This window comes from Zonotrichia albicollis, chromosome 3 (assembly GCF_047830755.1).
Source record: "Zonotrichia albicollis isolate bZonAlb1 chromosome 3, bZonAlb1.hap1, whole genome shotgun sequence".
Classification (NCBI taxonomy): Eukaryota; Metazoa; Chordata; class Aves; order Passeriformes; family Passerellidae; genus Zonotrichia; species Zonotrichia albicollis.
This window is the reverse complement of record NC_133821.1, coordinates 72,890,642-72,916,007: the sequence shown is the minus strand read 5'-3', so window position 1 is coordinate 72,916,007 and position 25,366 is coordinate 72,890,642. Positions and strand designations below refer to the sequence as shown.

Below are 25,366 nucleotides of genomic sequence, written 5' to 3'. Positions count from 1 at the left end.
TGGACTACTAAACAATGGTTGTCTCCTCCTCTTCTCTTCACAGAGTGGATCACTTGTACACATTTTTTGTTCAGTGGTCACCAGAAATATATGGGAAAGATGCCAAGGAACAAGGTTTTGTTGTGGTGGAAAAGGAGGAGCTTGACATGATTGACAACTTCTTTAGTGAGCCCACTACTAAAAGCTGGGAGGTGAGTGCCTTCTGCCTTTGCCTGAAGCGTGTGCGTATCAAGTGTGCATCCTCTAAGAATCTCAGCAGTTGTTCTTTTGAGGATTTTATGGTGTTTCCTTAAGGCTTCTGTCTCACAAATGTATTCATATTCCTTCAGTCTTCATTTCCTCTCTCCCTAGAAAGAGCAGGTAAACACCTGGGAGCTCTCTGGTGTGCAACCAGCAGAAGTTGTGTAAATATTCTGACCATGTGATATTAGTCTTTTGCAAAGCTATACAGGCATATGTGGTCAGCATTGCTAAATTCCCAATGTATTTCCTAATGTATTTATATGCTACAAATAAATTCTTCAAAATGTATATATGCATGTAAACATCAACCCAGGCTCCTGTGTGCTGGTTGAAATGGATTAGTGTGTGGTGATAGGCCAGACCCTTGCTTCTAGGGTGCACACAGCAGTTCTGTTTGAATATTGGGTGTAAGTGGGGTGAGTTTATCATTGGACTTTGGCTTTTTCATGTGTGGTCTTCTGCAATCTGTTTTAACCACTTGGCATGCCTATGCTTGTTATCTCCTCCTTCTGCATACAAAGCCTAGTTTCTAAGGGAAATAAGCTTACACACAGTTTTAAAAGTCATATTTCTCAATGCTCAAACACTTTCTGTGCTAAGAATATGGGATAAATGAAACAGACACATACATTCCAAAGTGGGAAATATCTTGAAGGTGATTAAATAAGTTATCTGATGATTCATCCTAAACATAAATTTGTTTTCTTTAAATTCTACTACCCTCTTTTTTGTTTGTTTGAGCATTTTGATCTTCACAGTATGTTCTGTTGAAAAATGGAGCTTGGAAGTGGGTCCTGTCATTTTAAATGTAGCAACCTCTATTCCCAAGGAACTAATATTTTTACAGTTTTGTAGCTTCTCAATGTTAGTGCTTTTTGAGCTGAAATAAAAACCTGTCTTCCTTGTTTTGCGTAGAGCTGAGTGCAGTCATACATTGCTCTAGATTTTACTGTTCAGTTATTTGCATGCCATTTTCATAAAACCACAGTGAAGGAGAGTCAGTGATCTAAAGACAGATGTAGGAGAGATCTGGCCACACTGGGAGCATGTCTCTCATTGTTCTTTTTAGATATTTATTGAAAGGAAGAAAAGCTGGAAACTGCTTTAAAGGTGTGCCTTTTTATTTGTAATATATTCCAGCTTCACCATTTAAAGTAGGTTTGCCAGGAAATCTCTATTGAATGAAGTCCAAATTTGGGCATGATGACTGTGAAATGATGAGAGTGAAAGTTTCACTCTCCCTTGCGGGGAAACAGAAACTCTAATTGTAGAAGAGCATATAAGCAGTTTTATCACAGCATGCCATGGCCAGTAGCTGTCTGTCACTCTTGGGGCTGAGAACTCTTGCCATAGAGCAAGGGAAGAGTAGTGGGTACTGAAAATAAACTGCTAGATGATGAAACAGAGACAAATGCCTTTGAATATTCGAATTGTTTACTGTGCCAGACCAGACCAGGAGGAACCTTTTGTAGAGGTATGTTGCATTATTTCCCATTTGAACAGTGTGGATCTGATGATGGAACTTCTGTCCTGGTAATAAATGTACTCTGTACTCAGGTGAGGGGCATTTCCACCTCAGGTGGCTTCCTTTCTCAGCCCCATAAAATCTTTGAAATACTTTGTAGATCCAGTTTCTGTAGTGGTCAGTTCTTTTCATCCATTTCTGCCTTTGTGTGGTCTGTAAATACCTGATCTTGCAGATGCCTCTTTCTGCAGTTGTTGACTGAAGTTCATTCACATATTCAGTTCAGAGACTGAATAAATGTGTATGCAGAGAAGAGGGGGGCTTGTCTGTCTCTGGACCCAGTTTGCAATTTACAGTTGTGTTAATAGATTTTCTCTGGTTCCCTAAGTGACTTGAGTTGTATTTTGCTACAGATACCTCTTGGTTGATTTGCTGTTGTCTGGTACTTTTCCCCCACTCCTGGAGCAGGGGAGACTATTCCTAAAAGAAAGTCCTCAAAAGGGAAGTTGTGTACTTTTGATTTAATGTCTAAAAGGTGTTAATTAAAAAATATACAGTCATGTTCTGGGAGATGTGGAGCAAAGGCAAACCAGTCTGAAGGTGAAAAAAAAAAGAACGATACAAGTAGAAAGATTGTTTTTTCTGAGCAGTTTGTTGTGGGTAGAATTATTTTTTTTTAATTACCCTAATTTTGCAGTGCAACCCTTAGAGCTCTTGCTGTCATGGGCAGGAATACCTGTGACTGCTCAGGTGTGCAGGGACACATGGCAGTGTTTGTTCTGCAGGCTGGATTTTGCCTTGTGATTTGCCTTCCTCTCTTTTCCTGACGGTGCACTGGAGTGCCAGAGCCCATGTGCCCTGCTCAGCTCCAGGCATCTGTGGGACAGCATGGACTGGACATGAGTGCATGCAGAAGATGTGTAGCTCTCTTCCCACTGGGGATGCCCAGTGTTACTGAGGGTATTAGGGCTGTGAGAGTGCCTCACCAGCCCTGGTCCTCATGCAAAACTTGTGTGCTTTGATGTGTGGTTAAATCCACACCTGGAGTCAGTCTATTGTATTTGTCTTCTCGCCTGAGGGCCAGGTGTGTGTAGGACCTCCAGGCATCTCTTCCCAGTAGTCTTGACTGTTGACAGCTTCTACAAGTTCCAGCAGTGATCGTGAAGGCGTGGAGGAATTATGCAAAACTTGATCTGTGTGTAACATGAAAGCCATTTGGAAGCCTTATTGGCAGCGAGGTGCATAGCAGAGCACAGTGGGCTCTGCAGCTGCATCCTGAAATTCCTGCTCCCAGATAAGACCACTGTGGTGATACACTCACAGAAGGAAAAAACAGTTTAAGGTTTCCTGTTTGTGCTGTAGCTAGGCCTTGTTGCTTCCCCTTCTCTTTCTCATCAGCTCCATTTCAGAGCTTTTGCTGTTGCTTGCTATGTCCCATGGTGTCACTGAGCCCCAGCTAAAGATTTTCCCCATTTGCTTAAGGGTACCTTGTGCTTGGTAAAATTATCCCATATGGTGTTTTTTCTCCAAACAGTGTGACAGCTGAGGAGTAAGTTTTAGATGAATTGGCTTCAACAGAGGATTGATGGTGTAAGAGCTATGCTTTAGGTTGGACACTTGTTCTCTTGCCACAGATCATTACTGTAGAAGAAGCTAAACGACGAAAGAGCGTTTGCAGTTACTATGAAGAAGAAGAAGATGATGATACCTTGCCTATCCTAAAGCATCACAGCGCTCTTCTGGAGAACATGCACATAGAGCAGGTATGGCTGAAAGCCCTCAGGTTTCCTTCTGAGATGTGGTGCTGCCTCTGTCGAGTGCGGGGAAGAGGCTGGGGCACTGCCTGTGCTGCTTGTGTAACCATTTCCCTCATTGCCTGCCCCTGCCCAGCTGGCCCGGCGCCTGCCCGCACGGGTGCAGGGCTACCCGTGGCGCCTGGCGTACAGCACGCTGGAGCACGGCACCAGCCTCAAGACTCTGTACCGCAAATCGGCCGCTCTCGACAGCCCCGTTCTCCTCGTCATCAAGGATATGGACAACCAGGTCAGGAGCGCTTCTTCAGGGGTGGGGCACAAAGGGCAGCACTTTGTAAAGTGATCAGTATGAAATGCTAGTCATACTGTGAAGTCATGTCATACCAGAATGAGACATTGGTGTATTCTTTTATATTTTCTACTGCCTAAACTAGAGTTACCAAAGGAAAGAACTTCAGCACTAGTAAAAGTTTTAGCATTGCAGTGCGTGCAGTAGTGCCTTTAGGTATCACAGTTAAGGAGCTGTCACAAGCAATGCCTCTCTGGAGGTCTCATTCTTCAGTAGCTGCTAGTCAGCAATGCTGCTGCCATGGTTATCATCTGGCTTTTAACTTGCAGGATACGGAAGATGTAGAGGAATACTTGCACATCTGATACGCTTCACTAGTTGGTTCTTCTAACATGAAAATAGCTTGGTTGTTATTAGAAAGCATTTTGACATCTTTGGGGGTTTTTCTCTTGAATTCTGCACTTTCCCTTAAAGTCGTATAATCATTTTATTCTGGCAGATATTTGGAGCGTATGCTACTCATCCCTTCAGGTTTAGTGACCATTACTATGGCACTGGTGAAACATTCCTCTACACTTTCAGTCCACATTTCAAGGTAAGTGAGTGTCCACTTTCTGAAATAAGATTTTTGGGTTCCACTTCAGAAACATGTATGAGATTTTTAGTGTAGAAGAGGTGCCAGATGTTGATGAATGAAGTTAATCATTCATTGCTTCAATGCAATACTTCAAGCAAAAGTGTCTGTAATTATCTGCAGAGAGGACAGTCTGTAAGTGTGAGGAGAGAGTTTTAAATGAGTTGAAGGGTGAAGCAGGAAGGACTTAAAGAGTGTCAAAGACTCACCTTAGAAGGCAATGATATCAAGAACAGGATATAATGTCATGCATTCTTAGGATCACAGTGACCACAAAAAAGAGAAATAAGAGTGCTACTGAAATACCCCTTGATGCTCATAGCTTATGTACTTTTTCCATATTGAACACATTATTCCTTTTTAACAGGGTACCACTTGATTTAGAGAGGGAAGCAGCATTTAAAATAAGGATTAGGATGCTTTGTTCATAGTTTTAAATATGTATTGATCTTTACTTTCTACCTTACCTTTTCCTCTTTCAAGAAAAAGATAAAAGATGACCAAGCCTCTTAGCTTGAGAGTAGGTACCCAGTAGTTTGAGATTGCAAGAATCCTCAGTCCAAATACGTTCATGTTTTTTCCCCTCCCAGGTATTTAAATGGAGTGGAGAAAACACTTACTTCATCAATGGAGACACTACCTCTCTGGAGCTTGGAGGTGGAGGGTGAGTGAGTGTTTGGTTTTCAAATCATATTGCCAACTTTCTTTTTTTTTAATTTTAAATGGAAATAGGGACAGTGGTAGGTGCAAGAAAAACTTTGCAGTAAAGTGGCTGAACTTAATTTTAGTAAGCTGTTTAGCAGAGATACCTCAGCAATCTAATTTCAGTTACAGACTGAAACCAATTTTGTTTGCTTAGAGTGACTGATGCTAGGCAAGTAGGGTTTGTTGCAGAGTTGGGGTTGTTTTTAGCCAGGAAAAAAAGCAGATGTTTTGGGTAGATACATCACTCATTGCTGAAGCGGTTTGTCACTGGAAGATAATCCGTAATGGCAATTTTGCCATCAGTTTCTAGGGTTTATCAAGCGGTCCTTACTAAGCTGTTGTTTTTCTGTTGATGCACAGAGCAAGGATACAGACAGGGCATAATCAGTTCATGAGTTTCAAAGGTCAGTAGGTATAAAATCAAGGGCTAAGACTACTACAACCAACTAAAGCTTACTTGGAGCTTACACTATGGCACAGCTGGGCATGGTTTGCATCGGGAGTGGATAACCAGGAGATGCTCTGCCCACATCCATGCAGCCAGGGAAGGAACCCCGAGGTCTGCCCACATCCAAGCAGCCAGGGAAGGAACCCTGAGGTCTGCCCACATCCAAGCAGCCAGGGAAGGGACCCCAAGGCCTGTGCCCTGGTATAGCCACAGCTGGCAGTGTGAGCAGCCGGGTGTAGCCCAGGGCTGTGGGCACTCGCAGGGTCCTGCGCGCTGCCCTGCTCACTGCTGCGAACAAAAGCAAGGGAACAGCACCATGAGCTTCTTGGAGAGTGCTTTGCCGGTACTGAGCTCTTCACATTTGGCCTCAGGGTCACCTAGATCCCTCTGTATCACTTCTTTGATTGTTTATACAGCTTCCAGTGCTTTTACTCTTCCATCTAACACCAAATCTGTTCTGTATTTCCCTTTAGTGGCCGCTTTGGTTTATGGTTAGATGCAGATTTGTATCATGGGCGAAGCAACTCCTGCAGCACCTTCAATAATGACATCTTAACTAAGAAAGAAGATTTCATAATACAAGATGTAGAAGTATGGACATTTGAGTGAAACACTGACTGCCTTAAGGACTGGATCCATTAGGCACTTAAAGCTATCCAGAAGGTGCAGGCTGCCTCACAATGTTACACGCTTTTTCCTCAAGTTTGTACCAGAGCATGACTACGCAAAAAATCCAACCAAACAACTCAAGAATGAAAGAATTGGTTTTGAGAGGCAGTAAGAGACAGAACAGTGAGAGATCACTCTGAAGTGTTTTTTACTTCCTCTTCAGCACTCTTCCATTGAAGATGCAATGCTTATGAAAATGTTCATGATGTATAAGTTGAAAACTTCTTATGTAACTGTGAAAAAGATCCTGTGGAAGAACTTTAACTGTCTAGTACATTCCATGTGTATTTATGTTCAACATGCAAATGCTGACCAAAAATAAAAGGTTACTTTACCAAAATCTACAGTATAATGTTTGCCATGGAAAAGAATCAGAAATAGGTGTACACAGCACTTAAGGGAACATGTTTTTTAAAATTATTTTATTTATTGTTACTGTATAGTAGATTTTTTTTGTAAATGTGTTAGCTATGAGTTTTTTGTTCAATGTTTCAAATCTTATTTTGATAATTACTGTTGAGGTGGGTTTCTTATGCATTGGCATTTATTCTGAATCAATTTATTTGATTTCTTAAGTTAATTTTTATATTTTTATTTTGTAAATGAGATTAGGTTTTCATTATACCCTAATTAGAGGGTTTGTTTTCCTGGCAGAAACACTTGAGTGCATAATTCTGTTTCATTTTCTTTTCCTGAAATGAGGGAGAAGGTGGATAGTGCTTCTTCTTAACTCTGCCGTCACATTCCTGTTAATAGATAACTGTTTTGGCAGTGTATGGAGACACTGGGCAAGTGCCCCCTGGTGTAGACTTTATCAGTTCAGCTGCAGTCCACAGAATTGGGATAGCATGCTCTGAGCACCTGCCTCAGTGTTATTTGACTGATTATGAAGGAGATTTCTAAGAGAACTGTTTTTCTGTATCACCACAAAATGGTTCAAAATAAGCCACCCACTGTGCTTTTACGAGCATTTCTCTACAAATTGAAGAATTTGTTAAGGAGAAAATACAATTGAGATTTAGAGAAGTTCTTTTCCTAACAGACCAGGTCACGTTAGTGTAAAACTTGTTTTCCTAATAATTATACATATAATTTTCTTTAAAAGAATACTTTAAGCAGCAGTCTGGTTTAGGATTTGACAGTCAACTAATTATTCCTGTTTGTTTTTAATGAAATTATCAGATACTTCCCCCCCCCCCCCCCACCGCCAAAGCTGAAAAGACTCTATATTACAAAATTTGTAAAATCTATTTTATGAATAAAATATATTACAAAAAACTATAAAACATTTGGTGAATGGGGAGAGTGTGAGAGAGGACTGGCAGTCTTCACTGTTTGCTACGGAATTCAGCATTGCCATTAAGCTGTGGTTTTATTTACACAATCCAGGCCTAACTAATATTCGGATGCTGTTCTGCCCTTAGACTTGAGTGTTCATTGCCCTGAGAAAGGCAGGTTTTAGAGACAGTAGTGTGCATTAAAGCAGAACAATCTAATGTTGGAATGTTACTAACTGAGTAATACAACTCAATTTAGTTACTGCTCTTTTATTTTTGAATAGATTAAATAATAATAAAAAAGCCAATTACTTTTCCTTCAAAAGCATTTCTAAATCTTAATCTTGCACAGAAGTTTCACAGTCTAATAAAACAATGCTATACACAGTAAGCCTGTAACACGCGGCACATGAGCTTTTCACACTTCCTTTCTTTGTGGTCCACTACAGCCATAAATAAAGTTCTTACTGGTAATGCTTTAAAATATTTTGGAAGTTGATAACAGCATAATGCTTTGAAGATACCCAGAAAATCTACCACACTGTTCTTTTAAATGATGGCAGAAGGCCACTTAATAGTTTCAAAAAACCCAACCAAACAAACACCCAACAAAAAATCCCCATAACAAACAAAATGAAACCAAGTTCAACATTTTGCATACATTTCACTCTTGCTACCTACAACTTATTCCATTATATTATCCTTGTCAAAGCATATCTAAATGCTGTGGTCTATATTCAAAACAGTGTTGTTCAATCAGAATTCTGTGACCCTTGAAACTATGAATATTGAATATATGTAATGCAGTGCTATCACAATATTTTCAATAAAGGAATTTATGCATTCAGAAACTTGTTACAGATGCTCTCTTTTATTCACAAACTTTAGAGTGTTTTAAAGATGAAAGGATGCAGCTTAAGTTATAGGTTATGCTGACAAATACCTGTGCCACCTCATAAAAAAGAGGATTTCAGCTATACTGTATTTTACAAACACAGATAAGGAGGTTGGAGATTTTGGTGGGGTTGGATTTGGGGCTTGGGTTTTTTGTGTGTGTAGTATGTTGAGTCCTTAAAGAGAGCTGTGTTTTGAATTCACCCTGAGACAGACTCTGACAAAGGGCTAAGAAATGCTAGTAAACAGCAGTTTACCTGGTAGTTCTTGCTTCTGCTCTCAGCTGCAGTGAATGACATGTGTCCCCTTATCTTTTTGACCATCCTCTTCCCAGAATTCAAAAGTCCCATGTGCATCATTTTTGTATGCACCCTTTTCATATTTCCAAAGTGCTCACATATATTTTTATGTCCAGCCAAGCAAAGCAAAGATGTCTTAAAAGTAGTTGGTTCTTGGGTTTTATTGGTTTTCATTGTATGCAACAGTGGCATTAAAAGAAAACAAACTACAATTACATGTGAAACGGAACAAGTGTGCTATCCATGAGCCTTGCTCTGAGTGAAATGGCAGCAACAACTTTCCTAAAGTAAAGGGAAAATTATGGTCACTAGTCATTTTTCTCTCAGAAAGAACAAGATCTTGTAGTTGCAACATGAAATACGTGTTCCTTCAGTGGTACTTGGGTACAGATTTTTGATTAAGGACTGTGTTCAAACACAGGCTCACAAATCAGGCTTGTCAGTACCCAGGTAATTGCAGATGTTTTATTTGGTGCTGGTTTAAGTGCAGGTTTTATGTTGGATGTTTTGCACTAAGGATGGCTTTAGAGCAAAGGAAAGTCTAGTTACGTTTAGAACAATCCTCATTCGTAAACCCTAAAGATTTGATTTGCCTGTTTGTAACAGAGAAAAGGAGCAGGTGAGGCCATTGCAAAGGGACTGCTAGCACTCTGCAGGTTGGCACATCTGGCAAATGAGCTGCTTCAGGTAGAATAGCCAACCATGTCCTGTTTGTACGGGCATAGCTTGCTTTAAAAAAAAAAGCATTTTTGAAAATCTCAGTTCTTAATTTTTCATCTCATTACCTTTTAAAACACTCCTTTCACCTGCGGGACAAGCACTTTGTGCCTTTTGAGCTGCATGAAGAATACATTTAAGTTGCCGGGTCAGTGATTCTGCAGTTCTAGTCTAATGAACAGCGCAAATTATTTAAAATGCAAACTATTAAGAAAACATTTTTAGAAATTGAAAGCTAACTACCAGTTACCCTTTATTAGCTTCAGAAGTAGTTGATAGGAGGAGGGTGGTGAGGCACTGGAATGGATTGCCCAGAGAAGCTGTGGATGCCCCATTCCAGGAAGTGTTCAAGGCCAGGCTGGATGGAGCCTTGAGCAGCCTGGTCTAGTGGAAGGTGTTGTTGGAACGAGATGATCTTCAAGATCCTTTCCAAACCATTCTGTGATTTTATGAAATATCTTTGGCTGTCAATTAGCATAGCTGTCATGCACTGGCAACAATTTCAGGGCTGTCAGCTTATGCAGTTAGAACTAACATCAGATTTTAGCCCTCACTGCTGGGAGCGTCAAAGAAAAAATGTAGACTCATTTGGAAAAATCTCTGGAATTCTATTAGTGACCCCGAACAAACTGCAACAGTGCTGAAATGGTTTTAACATTATTTGTACACATATAAAAATCCAAGTAACTTGAACTATAGGGGCAAAATGTCTAAATTTTTCTTGGTTTGGATTGACCAATGAATTGCTGGACATAACTTTCTGGTGAGGAACGACAAAGATCCAGCATCATAAGCACTTATTATCCTTTTTTCCGCCCTCTTTACTGTGTGCTTGATTTTTTTTCCCCCTGCGGCAATTCGAACTTTTAAGAGTGCATTCACATGGTTTTATTCCCCTAAATTTTTGTTGGTGGTGGTGGTGGTGGTGATGGTTGGTTTGGTTTTTGGTTTCGTTTTCCCGTGACAACCTCACGGGCAGCCCCAGTTCCGCTCGGCGTGTGTCCGGCGGGCGGAGCCGGGCGGTGCCAGCGGGGCTCCCGGGCCCGGGCGCTCCTCCTTCAGCGGGCGGAGCGCCGGCACCGGCAGCGGGAGGGGCCGGCAGCGGGGCCGGGACCGGGAGCGCGGCCATGGCCGGGCCTGAGGCCGCGGGTGGTGCCGCCGCCGCCGCCGCCGCTGAGGGGAGCGAAGCCGGGAATGTCGGCGGCGATGGCTACGACGGGAAGTGCGTGTTCTGCAGGATCGCCCGCCGGGAGGAGCCGGGCACGGTGCTGCTCCCCTGCGAGGTGCGTGAGGCGCCTCCTTCCCCGCCCTCCTTCCGCGCTCCCTCACAGGCCGGCCCTGGGATCGCGGCTGGGGCTGGGCGGGGGCGCGGCGGCGCTGAGGGCCCTCGGCGCCGGCATGGGCAATGCGGGGAAACATCGCTGGCACGGAAAGCACCTTAAAACCTTCCGAAAGTGCTGGCCTAGCAGGCGGCAGCCTGAAAGCTGGCGCCGAGGAAGGCTGACTGCCGAAGGTCAGCAGCGGACGCGCACCGTGCCTGGAGGCTGCCTCCGAAATACCCTCAGCTTTCCTTGCTGATCGCGTCAAATATGACATTTGATATCGCATCCACATGGGGGATGTAGACATTGTTACCTACTCTGTGCCAGTATCCTCGTCCTAATCCATTTTAAAACGTTTGCATCCTTTTCTAGGATGAAGACCTTGTTTGCTTTAGAGATATAAAACCTGGTGCCCCCCACCACTACCTGGTGGTGCCCGTGAAGCACATGGGAAACTGCAAAACACTGAAGACAGAGCACATACCTCTAGGTAAGGCTGCAAGTGTGTGCTTAACCTCAAGGAAAATCGTTTTTCACAGCCTGGAACAGGGGGTTGTCAAGTAAATTACAACTTTGGACACCATTTGTAAACGTAGAAATAGCTGATGTGAGTGAGTGTAGATAGGGACTTTCTGGTAATTTCTATGTGCTGGTCTACAATAGCACCTTTTTTGTGCAGTTCTGGAAAAACATGGCAGTTTGCACGGAGTATAGATGCTTCTGCACTTTGTTGGAAGTACAGCTTTATTTTTAAAGCAATTATGTGCTGCTTCATTGCATTTTCTTAGATATGCATATGCAATTCTAAAAGCTTACAGAAGAATTTTATAATGTGTATACTTTCAGATAAGTGCTGCATTATTTGTCAGGAAAAAAGGAAATGACAGATGAAAAAGGGTGATGCTGTTTCAATTAACTTTAAAAAAAATTGCAAAAGTAAAATTCTGAAATGTTGAAGCCATTATTTATTGTTGCTAGGCTTATTTTGGTTTTTGGGTTTTTTTTTCCCTTAAGAGGACATTGTCCTGGAATTTGTTTCACAAGATATGGCTAGCTAAGTGTGTTGAGTAACAGAAGAAATTGCAGCCATGAAGAAATTCCACTGTAGGGAAACTTATAGGTGATGCAAGAAAAGAGTTGTAATTGCATTTTGCAAATCTTGCATTGCTGTATTTCTCTTGTAAATATAGGGTGGTTTTCTCCAGAGAAAAAAACTTCTGTATGTGTTTGGCTTCAAAGCAATTCCTCTAACTTCTGCCTTGATTTTTTTTTATTGGGGTTACTACATTGTTCAGAGATAATAAAGCTGTGCTAGTAATAAGAAATACTGACAATTTAATTTAAATTTATGTATTGTCTGAAATGTACTCCAGACTTCACAGGTCTGGAGATCAAAGTCCTGCAGCTGTGCAGAGATACAACACTGGAATTAGTGTAAAGTCATCATTCTGACCAATCAGTACTTGTTGGGTTGGGTTTTTTTAATAAGGGTGTGGTGATGGCATGGCTTTGGCCAAAGTCCTTATAATAATATCCCTCTGGAAGGCATTGCAGGTGGGGAAGTTGGTATCAGTGGCAGTTTTCAAGTAAATCATTGCACACACTCTCTTGATTGTCTTTTCTTTGACTAGGAGTACTTACAGTGTTTATATTTTGAAAAACCCATGTCTGTGATCTCAATGTAGTTTAGTCTCTTGAAGTTAATATTCTGAAGAATATCTTTTTAAAATGAAATTTATTTGTGTTTTAATAGTGAAGAGAATGATGGAAGTGGGAAAAGCTGTTCTCCAGAACAATAATTTTAGTGACTTGAATGATGTAAGGTATGTAATAAAAACCTTCCATCTTTCTATTGATTGTGTATTTTACTTTTCAGAATGTTACTTTAGAGATGGTGGCAGAACCTGTACTGTGATCTATGGAAGAAGTCAGGTCTACCTTTTACTTACTGCATGAATTCTCAATTAAAACCTGCTGGCATTGAATAGAAACTTTTTTTCCTGATGAAGTTCTGGCACAAATTGGGCTCTGTCTCTGAGGTGCTTTCTTGAACACATCTTGGAGTAGGGAGAGGACTTCAAACAACTTACCAAAGAGGCTGCTCTTTCATTGTGTGCTGCAAATATGCTGTAAATCCTAGATGCCAGAGGAGAGGTAAACTTTGGCTATTGAAGCAGGATATGACATTGTGTTTCAGTCATACCAGAATTCACTGGGTTTTGGTGCTGGACCCTTCAGTTTAAGGCCCTTGATAGTTGAAATAAACTGTAGCATAATTTGAGCGCTGTAGAGAAACAGGCAGCTGGCTCTTCATGATGAAAATTGATAGTTGGCTTTCCAGCTCATAACTAGGTAGGATACAGTTAAGAGACTCTTTCTTTTAACTCCTTTTAAAAATGTGTCTTACATACAGAGATGTGAAGGAGAAGATGAATGAACTTTTGAAGAGCTTTTTGTGGTATAATGAAAGGGCGTGTTTTTGTTCCTGCTTCTATGTACATCAAAAATGCAATGAGTTGTTAGTTCTGTGGATTGTGGTAAATAACCTGCAACAAATTGCAGGTAAATAACTGCAATGAATTTGTTCCTGAATTAACTTCTTCCTGAATTAACACCACCACTATCTTCTGCTTCTTTTCCTTTTCTGAAGAATGGGTTTTCACTGGCCACCGTTCTGCTCCATAGCCCACTTGCATCTGCACGTCCTGGCCCCAGCCAGCCAGCTGGGCTTCTTATCCAGGATCTACTACAGACTCAATTCCTACTGGTTTATCACGGTAAGTGTAAGGCAGGTGAGCTTTGCCACAGGTTTTCAGTTGGGAGCCATGTCCTTCTAACCTTTTAACAGTGTCCAAAAATTCTCCGACCAATTATTTTTGTGCTTGCTTTAATTCTCAGTTATGTATATTTTATATTAACTCAGAAAAAAATAAAGGTTAAAAACTTGATGTTTATGCTTATAAACATTAAGGAATGGAGTGGAGAGGGATAGAATGTAAGAAAATAAAGACAGTGCAGAAGGTAGTCTCACCCCTGAGGAGTTGCAGCTGTACCAATCACCTAAGATTAGGAGAAGGCCTGCCCTTAACAGGCCACAGCTGTGTCCATGAGTGCTACAAAAGAGTGGGGTAGCTGGTCAAGAAGGGAGCTGCAGTTTGTTGGCTGTGCTGTGAAGGAGTCAGCGCTGTGAGGAGCTGACCATGAGAAATCAACAAGAAGGTGTGGAACTTTTGCAATAAGATGACAACAGTGCAGTGCTAATAACTAACAGCAAACAGTACAGTGGTTCCGGATCTTGGCTGAGGCTCTGTGGTGTGCTTCTGTGGACACTTTGTAAATATTTGGGTTTTAATATAAAGGGCTATATTCAAATGTGATGGATTGTTTTGCATATAACCTGGTTAATCCTGTGTAGGTGAAAACACATTCACCTAATGACTGCATTTATACTTCATGTGGTTTTTCTCATCTTGTCATTTTTAGACTAAGCCTAGTGCCTGCTTTACAAAAACATTGTTGGTACTGATTTATGTCAGTAGTGATTAGCAATGAGACTGAACTGACACTGACTAAAGCACTTAAAAAAATCTCTCTCTAGAGACCTAAACCTCACTCTCATTGCTTTGATGCAGCAAAGCACCTGTCCTTGCAAGGTAACTGTAGCACCCTAGTGTCATTGCATATCCCCACATCAAAGCTGCTAAAAAAGGTCTGTCTCATCTAAAGAATACAGACAGTTTCTTACTTAAAGAGAAGAAACACAGCTTCTTTACAGTGGCACCTTGCTGGAGTTCGCTCCCAGCTCAAAAGAAGCAGATGTGTCTGCTGCGTTATTGAGCATCTCAGAAATATTTGTCCCTGAAGTACATATAGCTGTGTAGTTTTACTGCTTAAGTCTGGTTATCCAGTATGGCTGCACTTTGGTATTTTGCCCTGCTGTCAGGTTGGAAAATGTTCTTGGGTTGGTGGTGGTTCTGGTTTGGGTTTTTTTTTTTCACATTATAGTGTCCTGAATGTGGTACTTGTTTAAGAATGCAAAACAGGATTCAGATATTATAATTTTCATTTGCTGCATACTTTATGTAGCTTTATTTTTAAATTAACTGCAGTAATTACTGAACTCTGTTGAGTTGCTCCTACCTGAAGTATCTGATTGCATTTTTATCATCTGCATTTAAAAAACTTGAGCTTTTCACCTTAATTTAGTTCCTTTGGAGATTTTAATAAAGCCTCAAGCAATAGATCAAGTTAAAAGATTAATTCAGTAGGACTGGCAAAAAAGCAAAGGCTGACAATAAACTGATCAGTTTCAGAAGTGCCCCTGTTGGCCTTCAGGTGCCCAGTCTGGCCTGCTTGTTGGCAGACTCCCTCCTGCCCTGAGCCTTCCTGAGGGCTCTGTGAGCTGCTGCTGTTATGTGTACAAAGCACAGCTGCCCCAGTCCTGCCCATGATGCATAAATAGCATGTATGATGGCAAAAGTCTCTGTTGGTGCAGTGATGTGACCAAACCATGAGGTGGTAACTGGTGACAGGAGCACACACTTGAATGCCCTCTGTCCCTCAGCAGTGTTGGTGGCTGGTGGTGCAGCGAGAGGTTGCAACACACCGTTCTGGAGTGGCTCACAGAGAATCCCAGCTCTCACCACTGGGTTGCTCCAAGCACTGCTGTCTTCTGAGGTCTCTGCAGTCACAGTGCTTTAACAGATCTGCTGTTCATTTGCTCAAACCTCCTCTGACCTCCACATCATGATCACCTCTTGAGTGTTTGTTGGAAACTGAGTCTGTTGTTGAAAGGAAGTGTTGTATTCTGCTTCTCCTGTACACTTAATCTGTAAAAGTGAAAAGCAAATTCTCTGTTAGTGTCACTGTTTTTGAAATGGAATTTTCAGTAAAATGAAGGCCCACAGTGGAGTTATGTGGGCCTTCATTTTTGTAATGCATTGCTTTTTCCCTTTCATAGGCTGAACAACTGATCGAGAGACTGCAGACTGAAAATGCTGCCAGCTGAAAGCTTGTGTTGTCAGCTAGTTTGGTCTTTGAGCTCTGATTTAAGGTTGCACAGTTTGATGTTGCCAATAATATCCCAGGATAAAAAAAGCTTTAGTTCCTTATGAGGAAATACACACAGAATTTGTAGCTGCTAACCTAATTCTTCCATTTGGATATGTCAGTCTGTATACTTCCCTGGTAATAGCGCAATATATTTTAGTTAAAATTTTAATTTAATTTGTGTAGATCCATACATAATACACACACATGCACACAGGCAGAGAACTCTTCCTATTAAAAGGCAAAGTGTAGCAGCAGAACGTATTGCAACCAAGGCAGTGAGTTACAACTAACAGCATATGAATGGTACCAAAGAGAGTATTTGCTGCAGAATCAAGCTTTCATTTTCAAGATGCATTGTTCTGGGATTGCAGGTAACATATCAAGCATTTGTTCCCACCTGCATTTGTATGATTGTTACTTACGCCTAGTGATGGGAAGGTACATTGCTGAAAGTACAGTACTGACTTTGTGCTGCAAAACTACTTCAATGTTACCTGACTTGTTTGCATCACAGTGACACAGTAAACATGAATACAATATGTGCCCAATGCTGTATAACATAGGATATAGTTTATGTAAATAGACCTAAAGATTTTTTCCCTCTTATGTGCACAATATTTGAAATTATTATATGTTTACAAAGAATGTGAAGAGTTCACAAGAATGGATTTAATATACTGCTCTTCTACATGGCAGTAGATAGAAAAGTCCAGATTTTCTGGTCTTATTTTCACTGCAAGTCCCTTGCAGATTACTAATGCCTTGGCCAAATTTGGATTCTAAATGAAGTCATAAGAGAAGCTGGTCTGAAATGCAGTGTGTGTGTGTGTGTGGCAGACTTACATAAGAGCAATGTGATTTGACTTTGGGATAGCAGGGACTCAGCCCAAAATTGGAACATGCCAAGTTGCTTAAGAAACCTGTTGAACATTTGCCTTTGCAGCATGACTCTAATCAGGAATGCTAGCACTTGTTTTTCAGTACCATAATAAGGCAGACTGTTTGGCAAGTGAAAACTCCAGAACACATGGAGTGGATTTTCTCTGTTCACAGAGCTTGTCTTGGTGCTGAGCTAACCAAGTGCCCTTGCCTGATGCCTTCAGATGCAGCTGAGGTGAGAACATCTGTTGCACCTGCAAACTTCCCTGAACATAATAGTCTGTGTTTTCCATGGATCCAGCACCTGTTGCCTTAGAGATACAATGTGCTGTAATATTCTTACAGTACTTCAGAGTCCACACCCTTCTGAAGAACTGCATTTTTTCCTGGCAGTTTACACATCTCTGTCTGTAAGATCTTCCCAATGTCTTGTTGTATGTATTAGTGGGCACTTGCATGTTATTTGCAGCTCTTTAGGGTTTTAATTTATTACATTTGGTAGGAAAATTTGACTTAAAGCCACTGAACTTTGCCTGTGCAATAGATGAAGAGATTTGAGCTGGCTCCTGACTTAGTGAAATACCTGTATATTAAGGACTTTCAAGAGTTAATATGTATGTGTTCTGATCTGCAATTAATTTATGTAACAGTACTGAACTGTGACATGTAATATTTAAAATATCAACATGAATTGTTGTCAAAAAGGATTAATAAATGCTAATCTTGGGATGATTTTCCAGTGCAATGGAATAGCTGACTCTGGGGGTTGACCCTAGATAGCTCTTTGCTCACTCTTCATCCCTTAACCCAGGGGGTGGGAGAACAGAAAGAACAAAATGAAAAAACTCATGGGTTGAGATAAAGATAGTTTAATATGTGAAGGAAAGAGGAAGAAAAAAAGCAAAGGTAATAACTCATGACCTCCCATAGGCCGGCCAATAGCAACAGCCCCCACACCCCAAAAAAAAGCCCTCTCTTCAGCTTTTATTCCAGACATGATATATCATGGAATATCTCTGCTGGCCAGTCCATGTCAGGTGTGCAGGTTGTGCTGTCTTCAAGCTTTTTGCCCCCTGAGGCAGGGGGCAGAGCAGGAGAAAGAAGGCCCTGATCTTGTCCATGAACTGCTCAGCAATCACCAGAACTGCTGTGTTACCAGCACTTCCAGTCACACCCAAACCTGGGATGCTCTGAAGGAAGTTACTCCATCCCAGCCAGACTCTCTATGTTGCCAAATGTATATGAAACCACAAAGGCCAACTTTTATGTCTTAATTTTGGAGAACAGCCCCACTAATGCCAAGACTGAAAAGGTAAAAATCTGGGTATAATGTCACTTCCAGGGTTTTGCTGATGAGAAGGATGGGGATATCCCGTGTTCCCTGACAGCAACAGACAGACATCTGAACAGCTGAAACAGCAAAGCATTAAACAGAGGCACACTAATTACTGAGAGGAATACTCAGCCTCTCGTTAATATTTTTCAGCACAGAGCTGTGTTCTGTTTTCCTTCTGCATTGACAAGCATTCTTGGACTCTGAAGATAATTGTTTTAATTAGGTGAAGAAATACTTTCTGAAAAACCTAACCTAATACTTCCAATATGCTACTGAATTACTGGCTAGTCCCTGGAAGAGACAGTGGGCAGATCCTGTTAACTCTGTCACTGTCTTCTATATAAGCTTTTAGAAATTTTAAAACTTCCAAAATCATCTGTAGAGCTTTCTAAGGAGCAAAGATCAATAAGGAGCATGAACTCAGCAGCTCCTTCTCTCCAAAGAGCCCGAAGAAGCAAAGGAAAGTTGTTTAGCCACTGCTGCTGGCTCTGTTCTTTGATCCAGTATTAGCAGTCTTGAGAAAAGCTGCTTTTTTGACCTCATGTTTAGGAATGACAAAGCTTTATTTGTACTGGTTTGCTCAATTGTCTTACATAACTCCCAACCTAATACGAACCCAGGCAATAATGCTTTTATGCTGAAAGGATGAAGCAGGTACATGTAACATGCTGTTAAAAAGAAATTGTGGTTAAATTGGTAATAACACCTCAGACTATTCCAAAGTCTTTTTAAGTGTGAGTTGTAAATAAAAGTAGGAGAATGACAGCAAACCAGTGAAAATTGTATTTGAAATTTGAGAAACTTGTAAACAATTAAATGCTGCATAAAAACTCTTGTCATTTCAAACTAATGTGCAACATTTATTGAAATGGTGACAGTGCCTTCAGTGTTTGACAAAACAAACCACAGATAGTCTTGTATATGATATACAGTCCAAAACAGATGCAGAGTTTACAGACTTCAGGTGGAAGGAAGGGCAAAGACCACTGAGGTAATCTGTCACAAAGTGAAGTTTAGGAGAGATTTAAACAGCTAAAAGATGCTTATTAGGGCAAGAACACCTTTTAAAAAGGTTGGGGTTTATGTACTACTCCAAATACTCTGTAATACTAAAACCCCTTACATGCTACAATTTTTGCAAAAACAATTTAATAAATTCTGTTCCATTTACTCTAATGGGAGTCTGCTGAAAAAAAAAACAAGTTGCCATGTTGAAAAGTTTAAATTCCTATTTCATCTGTAGATGTTTATTTAATCACAGATGAAGCATAATTTTGTAAAACTTGTAGCTGAACTGAGTCATGTGGATTAGATATAATACATTCATGACTAAACAGGCTTCAGGAGTAATTTTTTATTCTAGAATGTACCAGTGGGCAAGCTGACCAGTTCTATTATCTATCTTTTAGTCTTTCTATCTTTCAGTCTTTTTTTGAAATGCTATTGCTGGAAGCACAAGACTGGATTTGTCAACCTGTGTGCTGAGCCAGTTTGGCAGCTCAGTGTTTATAATCATTGCATGGGCACACAGAAAGATTTCAGTCATGTTTTCCAGAATGCTCATCTAAAGCTGGCAGGTTGGCTCTGTAATTGTTTAAAAAAATCCCCCTATAAATAATAGTTTTGTTATATAGTAATCCTTGGTTCTATTAAAAATATAATAATAGAGCAAGCTTTTTTTAGTTGCTTACAAACTAGGTAAAACCATGTCATTAAGGGTTTGCTCTGCTTCTGTTTTGATCAGAGGTGTTCTTAAAAAGTGCTTGTAGATGTGCTCAAGCATCTACCACTTACATGGCAGTGACAGCCTAGATTGCTGTTTAACTATTTGAGCCAGCCTTAATTAAAATGTAGTAAATTTATGTGAGCTGGACTTGCATCTTACGGTGCTCAGGCTACATACTGCCTCACATGTGTGTCTTCTAATGAATTATTTGTACAATGTCCAGCAATGTATTATTTTTCCTTATCGCGTCCCATTAATCAGCTGATGACACTTGAAGTGCCTGATGCTGCTTCCTGCAAGTTGTGAACTAACACTACAGCAGAACTGAGTGGATTTCAGAATTGTTAGAATGAAACAAAACTCATTCCACAGCTGCACTATAAAATGTTTAATTTGCGTTGAAATCTGAATGCATGTAAAGACTTCCTCTAATAGGAGCAGAAAAATGAGGTTGTGCTCATGTCATTTGGCAAGAAATGCTTTTTCAAAAAGAACATTTTAAGTATGTTAAGCTAACAAACTACATCTACTTCTTTTTCAGCTGCAAGGTATAGATCTGTTTAGAAAGAAGCAGTAGGTTTGAAAGCTAAGGGAGCACACCAACAGTGCCTGCTGCAGCACATATTCCCCCTTTCCAGTGTGGTAAAATTATGTGGTGATTAAAATCCATTCTCTACCTGCATCTGACTGCCCTGTTCCCCAGATATACTTATTTCAGCACATTTTTTTCCCTTTTTTTCTCCCTCTTTCATTGTCCTTTCACCAGAAAAAGAAAAAAGGAGGGAGGAAAATAATGAAATCCTCAGCCAAAGACTTAGTTTGGTGCAAATCCCCACTGGATGAAAACATCAAAACAAAACCCCATTCTTTTAGGCTTTTTGCAACAGAAGTTCTTTTATATAAATAGCATAAAATTACACATCACTTTTACCAAGTTCCTAATTTATATTAAATTTTAATATTCTTTTGATGCAAGAACAGTATCTAAAGACCCATCAAGTAGTGTAGTTAACACCACACAGAAGCTTCTATTTGCACTGGTAAAAATATTACTTTAGATTTCTAATGATACAGTTTTATTAGTGGTAACGATTGTAAATACAGCTGATTGTTTTTCATAGCACTATTACAACTATGTTATATAACCAATCCTTTATTTTTCTTTCTGAAGAGCTCACAACTGTGCTCTGAAAGCAGTTAAATGAGCTGTGGGACTGCTGCTATACTTTCATTTATGCATTTGGTACTACAGTATCTCTACTCTCCTCTTGTAAAAAACATTGCTACATTTTGGTGAAAGAAGAGCTTTTTTTTTTCCTTATGAATGCACAAATGCCCAAATACAGAGTTTCTGCTGACTTTTGCATCTTTCATTGTGGCACCCTACCTTCTCTGAAGGAGTATAGCTGAATTCACTGAAAAGGCTGCAGAGCTTTGTGGACTACTTCTGAAGCGTTAGAAGAACAGGAAAAAAATGGTGTGAGATAGAAAACAAAAAGAGCAAGAGACACAGAAGGTTTAGAGAAGATATGATTGTAAGATTAGACCAGAACCAGTGCAGCTGTCCAAAATCCAAGCAAGATGCAACTAATTTAGGAACCATCAAGTATCCGTGCTGTGATATTTTTGTAAGCTTGGGAATTTCTATCTACTTCATGAAAATAACTTCCATTTATTCAGTTTAACCATGCGAGATTGAACCTAAAACTTTGCTATATATACCAGACTCTTTGTTTGAAGAAGTAGATGAATTCCCACAAGAGTTTTCAATTCCACGTTTTACAAATCCCATCCTCCCACACAGTAAGTATTTCACAACCTGTAGGAAACAGTAGTGTAGGAAAGCAAGTTAGTAATTTATACTTTCAGTAACCTAAAAGCAGTAGGACAGCACAGTTATTTGAAGAACTCTCATATACTTGCTAGTAGATGATAATAAGGACAATCCAATGCCAATGTGATGGAGTAGCTTGTAATCTGTGATTTCCATCCAAATCTCTTACCATTTTTACAAAAATACCCTTCTCGCCCATTTCCTCTCCTGCTTGTGTCCCAGTAGGTAGCTGAGTTGAAATTCTGTAACCAAAACCTGTGAAGATGGTATCTAGTTATGTTTTTCCAAATGGAACCGTGCAGCAAAGTTCATTCCAGGACAAAGCCTTATTGTAGTAAAGTGATGACCACATCATCATCTTTTCCTTGCCAAAGCATTTCACCTTCAAAATGCACCAGACCGTGTTTTCTGGCTCTTAACAAGATTCCCACTACTTTATTGGAAATAGTCACATATGTTTCAAACAGCTGCCCGAATGTCACTGTCACGTGTCCATCTTCTCCCACCTTTCCAGTTCTTCTGATGATCGAGCACAGCTCTTCTACTTCCCTACCCACGTGTGAGTGAGCATCTCTCCCTCTCTGCTCTGTCCGAGAGCCTTCCGGGGGTCTCCCGTAGGTGGGATCTCCTCTGTGAGTGTGCGCAGGTCCAGACGCAAGCCTGTCATCGCTGCTGAACGGATTCTTCCTCTGATACTCAATGTGATCCTCTGCCCAGGTCTGCCAACTTTTCCTCAGGTCACCCACTGCACTGGTAGCTTTAGCACTTTGCTCTTTTTCTCCTTCCATTTCTGAAAATGTTTTATGGCACTCAAGCAGGAAAGGAATCAGTGACGGGCTGTAACTGTGGTTCCCGTGTGCACTGTCAGCTGTGAAGGAAATACAACAAATCAGCCTGATCTTTTTTGGAAGAGTTTTGCCTGAGTGAGAGGCAAGGCAGCTGAAAAAGAGGCCAAATATCTTAAGATTTTAAGTCCACTCATAATTCTACAGCAATGAAGAAAGTAAAAGTGATTCAGGTGAAATTCAGAAGTATTTTAAGAACACAGGGCAGTAAATTACGTTTACAAGATTACACGGTGCTCCACCGATCCCGCAGTTACCGAACAAATCCCGCAGCCTCCGTGCAACACCCAGTGCAGTACTCACTCCTCTTGCAATGACGCCTGTCCAAGAACTTTATCCTGGTACCCGGCAGCCCCGCTGACTTCCCAAACAATCTGATGCAGTGCTGGCTGAGCCGCGGAGAGAGCAAACCATTCCCGAGCGGCAGCACCAACCCATGCACAGGGGTGGGAAGCCGCTCTCCGCCTGAACGCTGAGTAAAGGTGGACGAATTCACGCCGTGCCGACAAGCTTCCCTCAGGCTGCGCTAGTTATGATGCACATAAAATATTATCTGGAGCCGAAACGCCAATACATGGTGGGAGCGAGGGGGTTTTCCTCATCGGGCACTGCAAGGAGAAGTAAAAGTGCAGTTAGCGAGTGCGTCTGTGTCCGCAACACCCTATTTAGTGCGGAAGACAAAGGCAGAATAGATTGTTCTCCCTTAAAAGGCCGTGCTGCGGAGCCATGGCCGCCGGCGTCAGCCCGCGGGCAGGGCAGGGCAGGGCGGGGAGCAGCGAGCGCCTCTCGGCTCCCGGGGCGCGGCGGGCTGCCCGCCACCTGCGGCATTCCGTGCGCCTGCGGCACGCACCGGCTCTGCGGGACGCGGGCATTGCGAGAATTAGAGACAGGCTTTAAATCCCCACCGAGATCTGGCTGTGCTACAGCCATGTCTTTGCTGGGTCGTATCGTTCACCTGTCGGAATACGCAAGCCGGAGTTTCCAGGTAGCACATGAGTAGAGCTGATACTTCTACCGACATTTGAAGTTAAAACACAGGATCAGTGCTGGATTTTAATAGACAGAAATGCAAATTCTGAACAGTTTAACAGCTGAACTACAGATTGAGTATTTCTGTATTTTGAAACTATTGTTGTTTTAAAAATAAGTTTTCATGGGCATTTGCCCACGTGCATATGTTGGTGCTGTTGCAAGTGAACCCATGGGCAGGGACAGGACTCCTAAAATTCCCCAGCAGAACCTCCAGATCAATCAAAAAACACTTGTGTTGCCTCTGGGTCTAGAAGAGCCTGAGGTGAGCACAGAGTGGCAACACAATCACCAGAGAAGGGAATTGGGAATAATAAGGAACAGCACACATGAAATAATGGCTTTTCATTTATGGTCTCTCACTTTTAAATTGAAACTCATGATTGTTATATATTACCATTTTTTATTACATAATTTTTTGTGAGAGGAAGGTGGTTCATTCTAGCTTCCTGGATAAATTTCAAGTTGAGTAATTACACTTTGTGTATATAAAATTCCCCTGAAGGCTAAAAAGTGTAAATTCTATTTCTTTCCCTCCCTAGAAGAGTTAAGAGGTTTGTAATGTTTTTATGACTCCCCACATCCACACTAACAAACTGCTTGATTCTCCTTGCTGGCTTACAGGAATGTACGTTCTTTTTCCAAACACAGCATCTGAAAAGCATTTTGTTTTTATGTGAGAATCAAATACTCTGTAAATCTTAGTAATGTACATTCACTTTCAAACTAAGTAGAGCAACATGTATGCACTGCCAGAGATTATGCATGGATACTCAAGTCAAAAGCAAGGAAAAAACCACTTTTGAAGGTTTTTGTTGAAGTCTTCTGTAGGAAACAGTATCAGTGAAAAATAGGTATTCATCTTGAGAGAACAGGCAGCAATGCCCCGAAGGTAAAGCAGTGCAGATAAAGTAAGCAAAAGCCAGTTTCAAAGAGATTAAGCTTAAAAATAATACCAACAACCCCTTCTAAGGAGTTTCTAAAATGGAAGCCATACAGCTAAGAAATTTAAAGTGAGACAGATTGGAAAAATAAAAGTAGACTTTTTCCACTAAAGCTCTCTCAGCAATTCCAAGATTTTATAAGCAATCTCAGGCTCGCAGGGCTTGTCAGCAGTTCAGCAATGTGTTTATTGCTGGGTCTCAGCATTCAGTTACTGAAATGAACAAGCCGGACCCACATGTACCTCTTCCCTTTCTCTTCTAGGAAAGCTCACATTTAGGTGCCAGGTCGCTTTAGATGGCTTTCTTGTCAATCATCAGGGCTAAAGCTTCATAGTGACCTCAGTTTTGGTTACTCCAGGAAGGGATAGCTGGAGAAGCTGCAGGATGAGATTATGGAGATGCATCAAGAACGTGTCCCGTGCAGTGCTCACAGGTTATGAGCAAAATCTTAGCTATCTAGAAAAAAACCCAAAAAAAAGAAAAAAAAAACCCCAAACAAGTCCAACAACTTTAGCACATAAAACATGAGTTCAGTGCTGAGCTGGCCTGGTCCTAATAAACAGCTTACCAAAATCTGGATAAGACGAACCTTTCAGATCAACACAACAGCGAGACCAGTGAGTACGGGATTACAATTATTAAGACTAGATATTAAAACAAAACATAATCCGCAAGACAAACCCCTTTTTGCCCCTCTTGCCGGACCGTCACACCTCTCTCTGCCCCTTTCCTGGGAATGTGTTTCTCTACCTGCTGCGACACCCACGCCGCCGGCGCTGACCTCCTTCCCACGGAAAAAGGAATGCGACTCCTTTGGCATCTGTTAATTCTTAATGTTATTTAATGCTCCAGATCCTTAAGTGTGGCCGGGAGAGGCCTCGGCGGGCCCCTGACAGTGAAACACCCCTGAGCGAGCGTGTCCCCAGTGTACACGGAGTTATTTATAAACCACACGCAGGCACTGCTGCACTAACACGTGGTGTGCGTGATAAAGCACACCTAAAA

At 41.2% G+C, this 25,366-nt stretch overlaps 2 protein-coding genes and 1 long non-coding RNA gene across 14 annotated transcripts in view; 2 read left to right on the top strand and 1 right to left on the bottom strand.

The window, feature by feature from the left end:
• NCOA7 (nuclear receptor coactivator 7) overlaps positions 1–7,413 on the top strand; it is an 84,285-nt gene extending 76,872 nt beyond the window's left edge. For 8 of the 9 annotated variants that reach the window (XM_074537857.1, XM_074537858.1, XM_074537853.1 and 5 more), the window contains 6 exons: positions 44–191; positions 3,343–3,471; positions 3,599–3,751; positions 4,251–4,346; positions 4,976–5,049; positions 6,012–7,413. In XM_074537857.1, the coding sequence (XP_074393958.1) occupies positions 44–191; positions 3,343–3,471; positions 3,599–3,751; positions 4,251–4,346; positions 4,976–5,049; positions 6,012–6,147 (736 nt within the window). In that variant the 3' untranslated portion in view covers positions 6,148–7,413. Of the gene's footprint in view, positions 1–43; positions 192–1,388; positions 1,718–3,342; positions 3,472–3,598; positions 3,752–4,250; positions 4,347–4,975; positions 5,050–6,011 lie in introns of those variants that run through there. The other variant, XM_026793894.2, reaches the window with a different exon arrangement.
• Positions 7,414–10,406: 2,993 nt separating this feature from the next.
• Positions 10,407–17,379, top strand: HINT3 (histidine triad nucleotide binding protein 3). Its single transcript, XM_005487747.4, has 5 exons — positions 10,407–10,677; positions 11,089–11,206; positions 12,470–12,539; positions 13,367–13,493; positions 15,677–17,379. Exons 1-5 carry the CDS (start codon positions 10,522–10,524, stop codon positions 15,722–15,724), a joined length of 519 nt encoding a protein of 172 aa, XP_005487804.2. The 5' UTR covers positions 10,407–10,521; the 3' UTR covers positions 15,725–17,379.
• Positions 17,380–20,977: 3,598 nt separating this feature from the next.
• LOC113459375 (uncharacterized) lies at positions 20,978–25,264 on the bottom strand. Of its 4 annotated transcripts, none has more exons than XR_012579636.1 (4): positions 25,112–25,264; positions 24,604–24,817; positions 22,692–22,996; positions 20,978–22,411 (listed from the first exon to the last, which is right to left on the bottom strand). It is a non-coding gene; the product is annotated as an uncharacterized LOC113459375 (long non-coding RNA). The 4 variants fall into 4 exon arrangements; XR_012579638.1 differs by having other exon boundaries at positions 24,634–24,817; XR_012579637.1 differs by having other exon boundaries at positions 24,604–24,738.
• Between the last annotated feature and the right edge of the window lie 102 nt (positions 25,265–25,366).

What these genes read in the sequence shown, in the direction of transcription:
- HINT3 (XM_005487747.4), top strand. Translation starts at nt 10,522, where the DNA reads ATGGCCGGGCCTGAGGCCGCGGGTGGTGCCGCCGCCGCCGCCGCCGCT. An exon ending in AGTGACTTGAATGATGTAAG is followed by an intron (nt 12,540 to 13,366) that starts GTATGTAATAAA and finishes CCTTTTCTGAAG; the next exon opens with AATGGGTTTTCACTGGCCAC. An exon ending in ATTCCTACTGGTTTATCACG is followed by an intron (nt 13,494 to 15,676) that starts GTAAGTGTAAGG and finishes TCCCTTTCATAG; the next exon opens with GCTGAACAACTGATCGAGAG.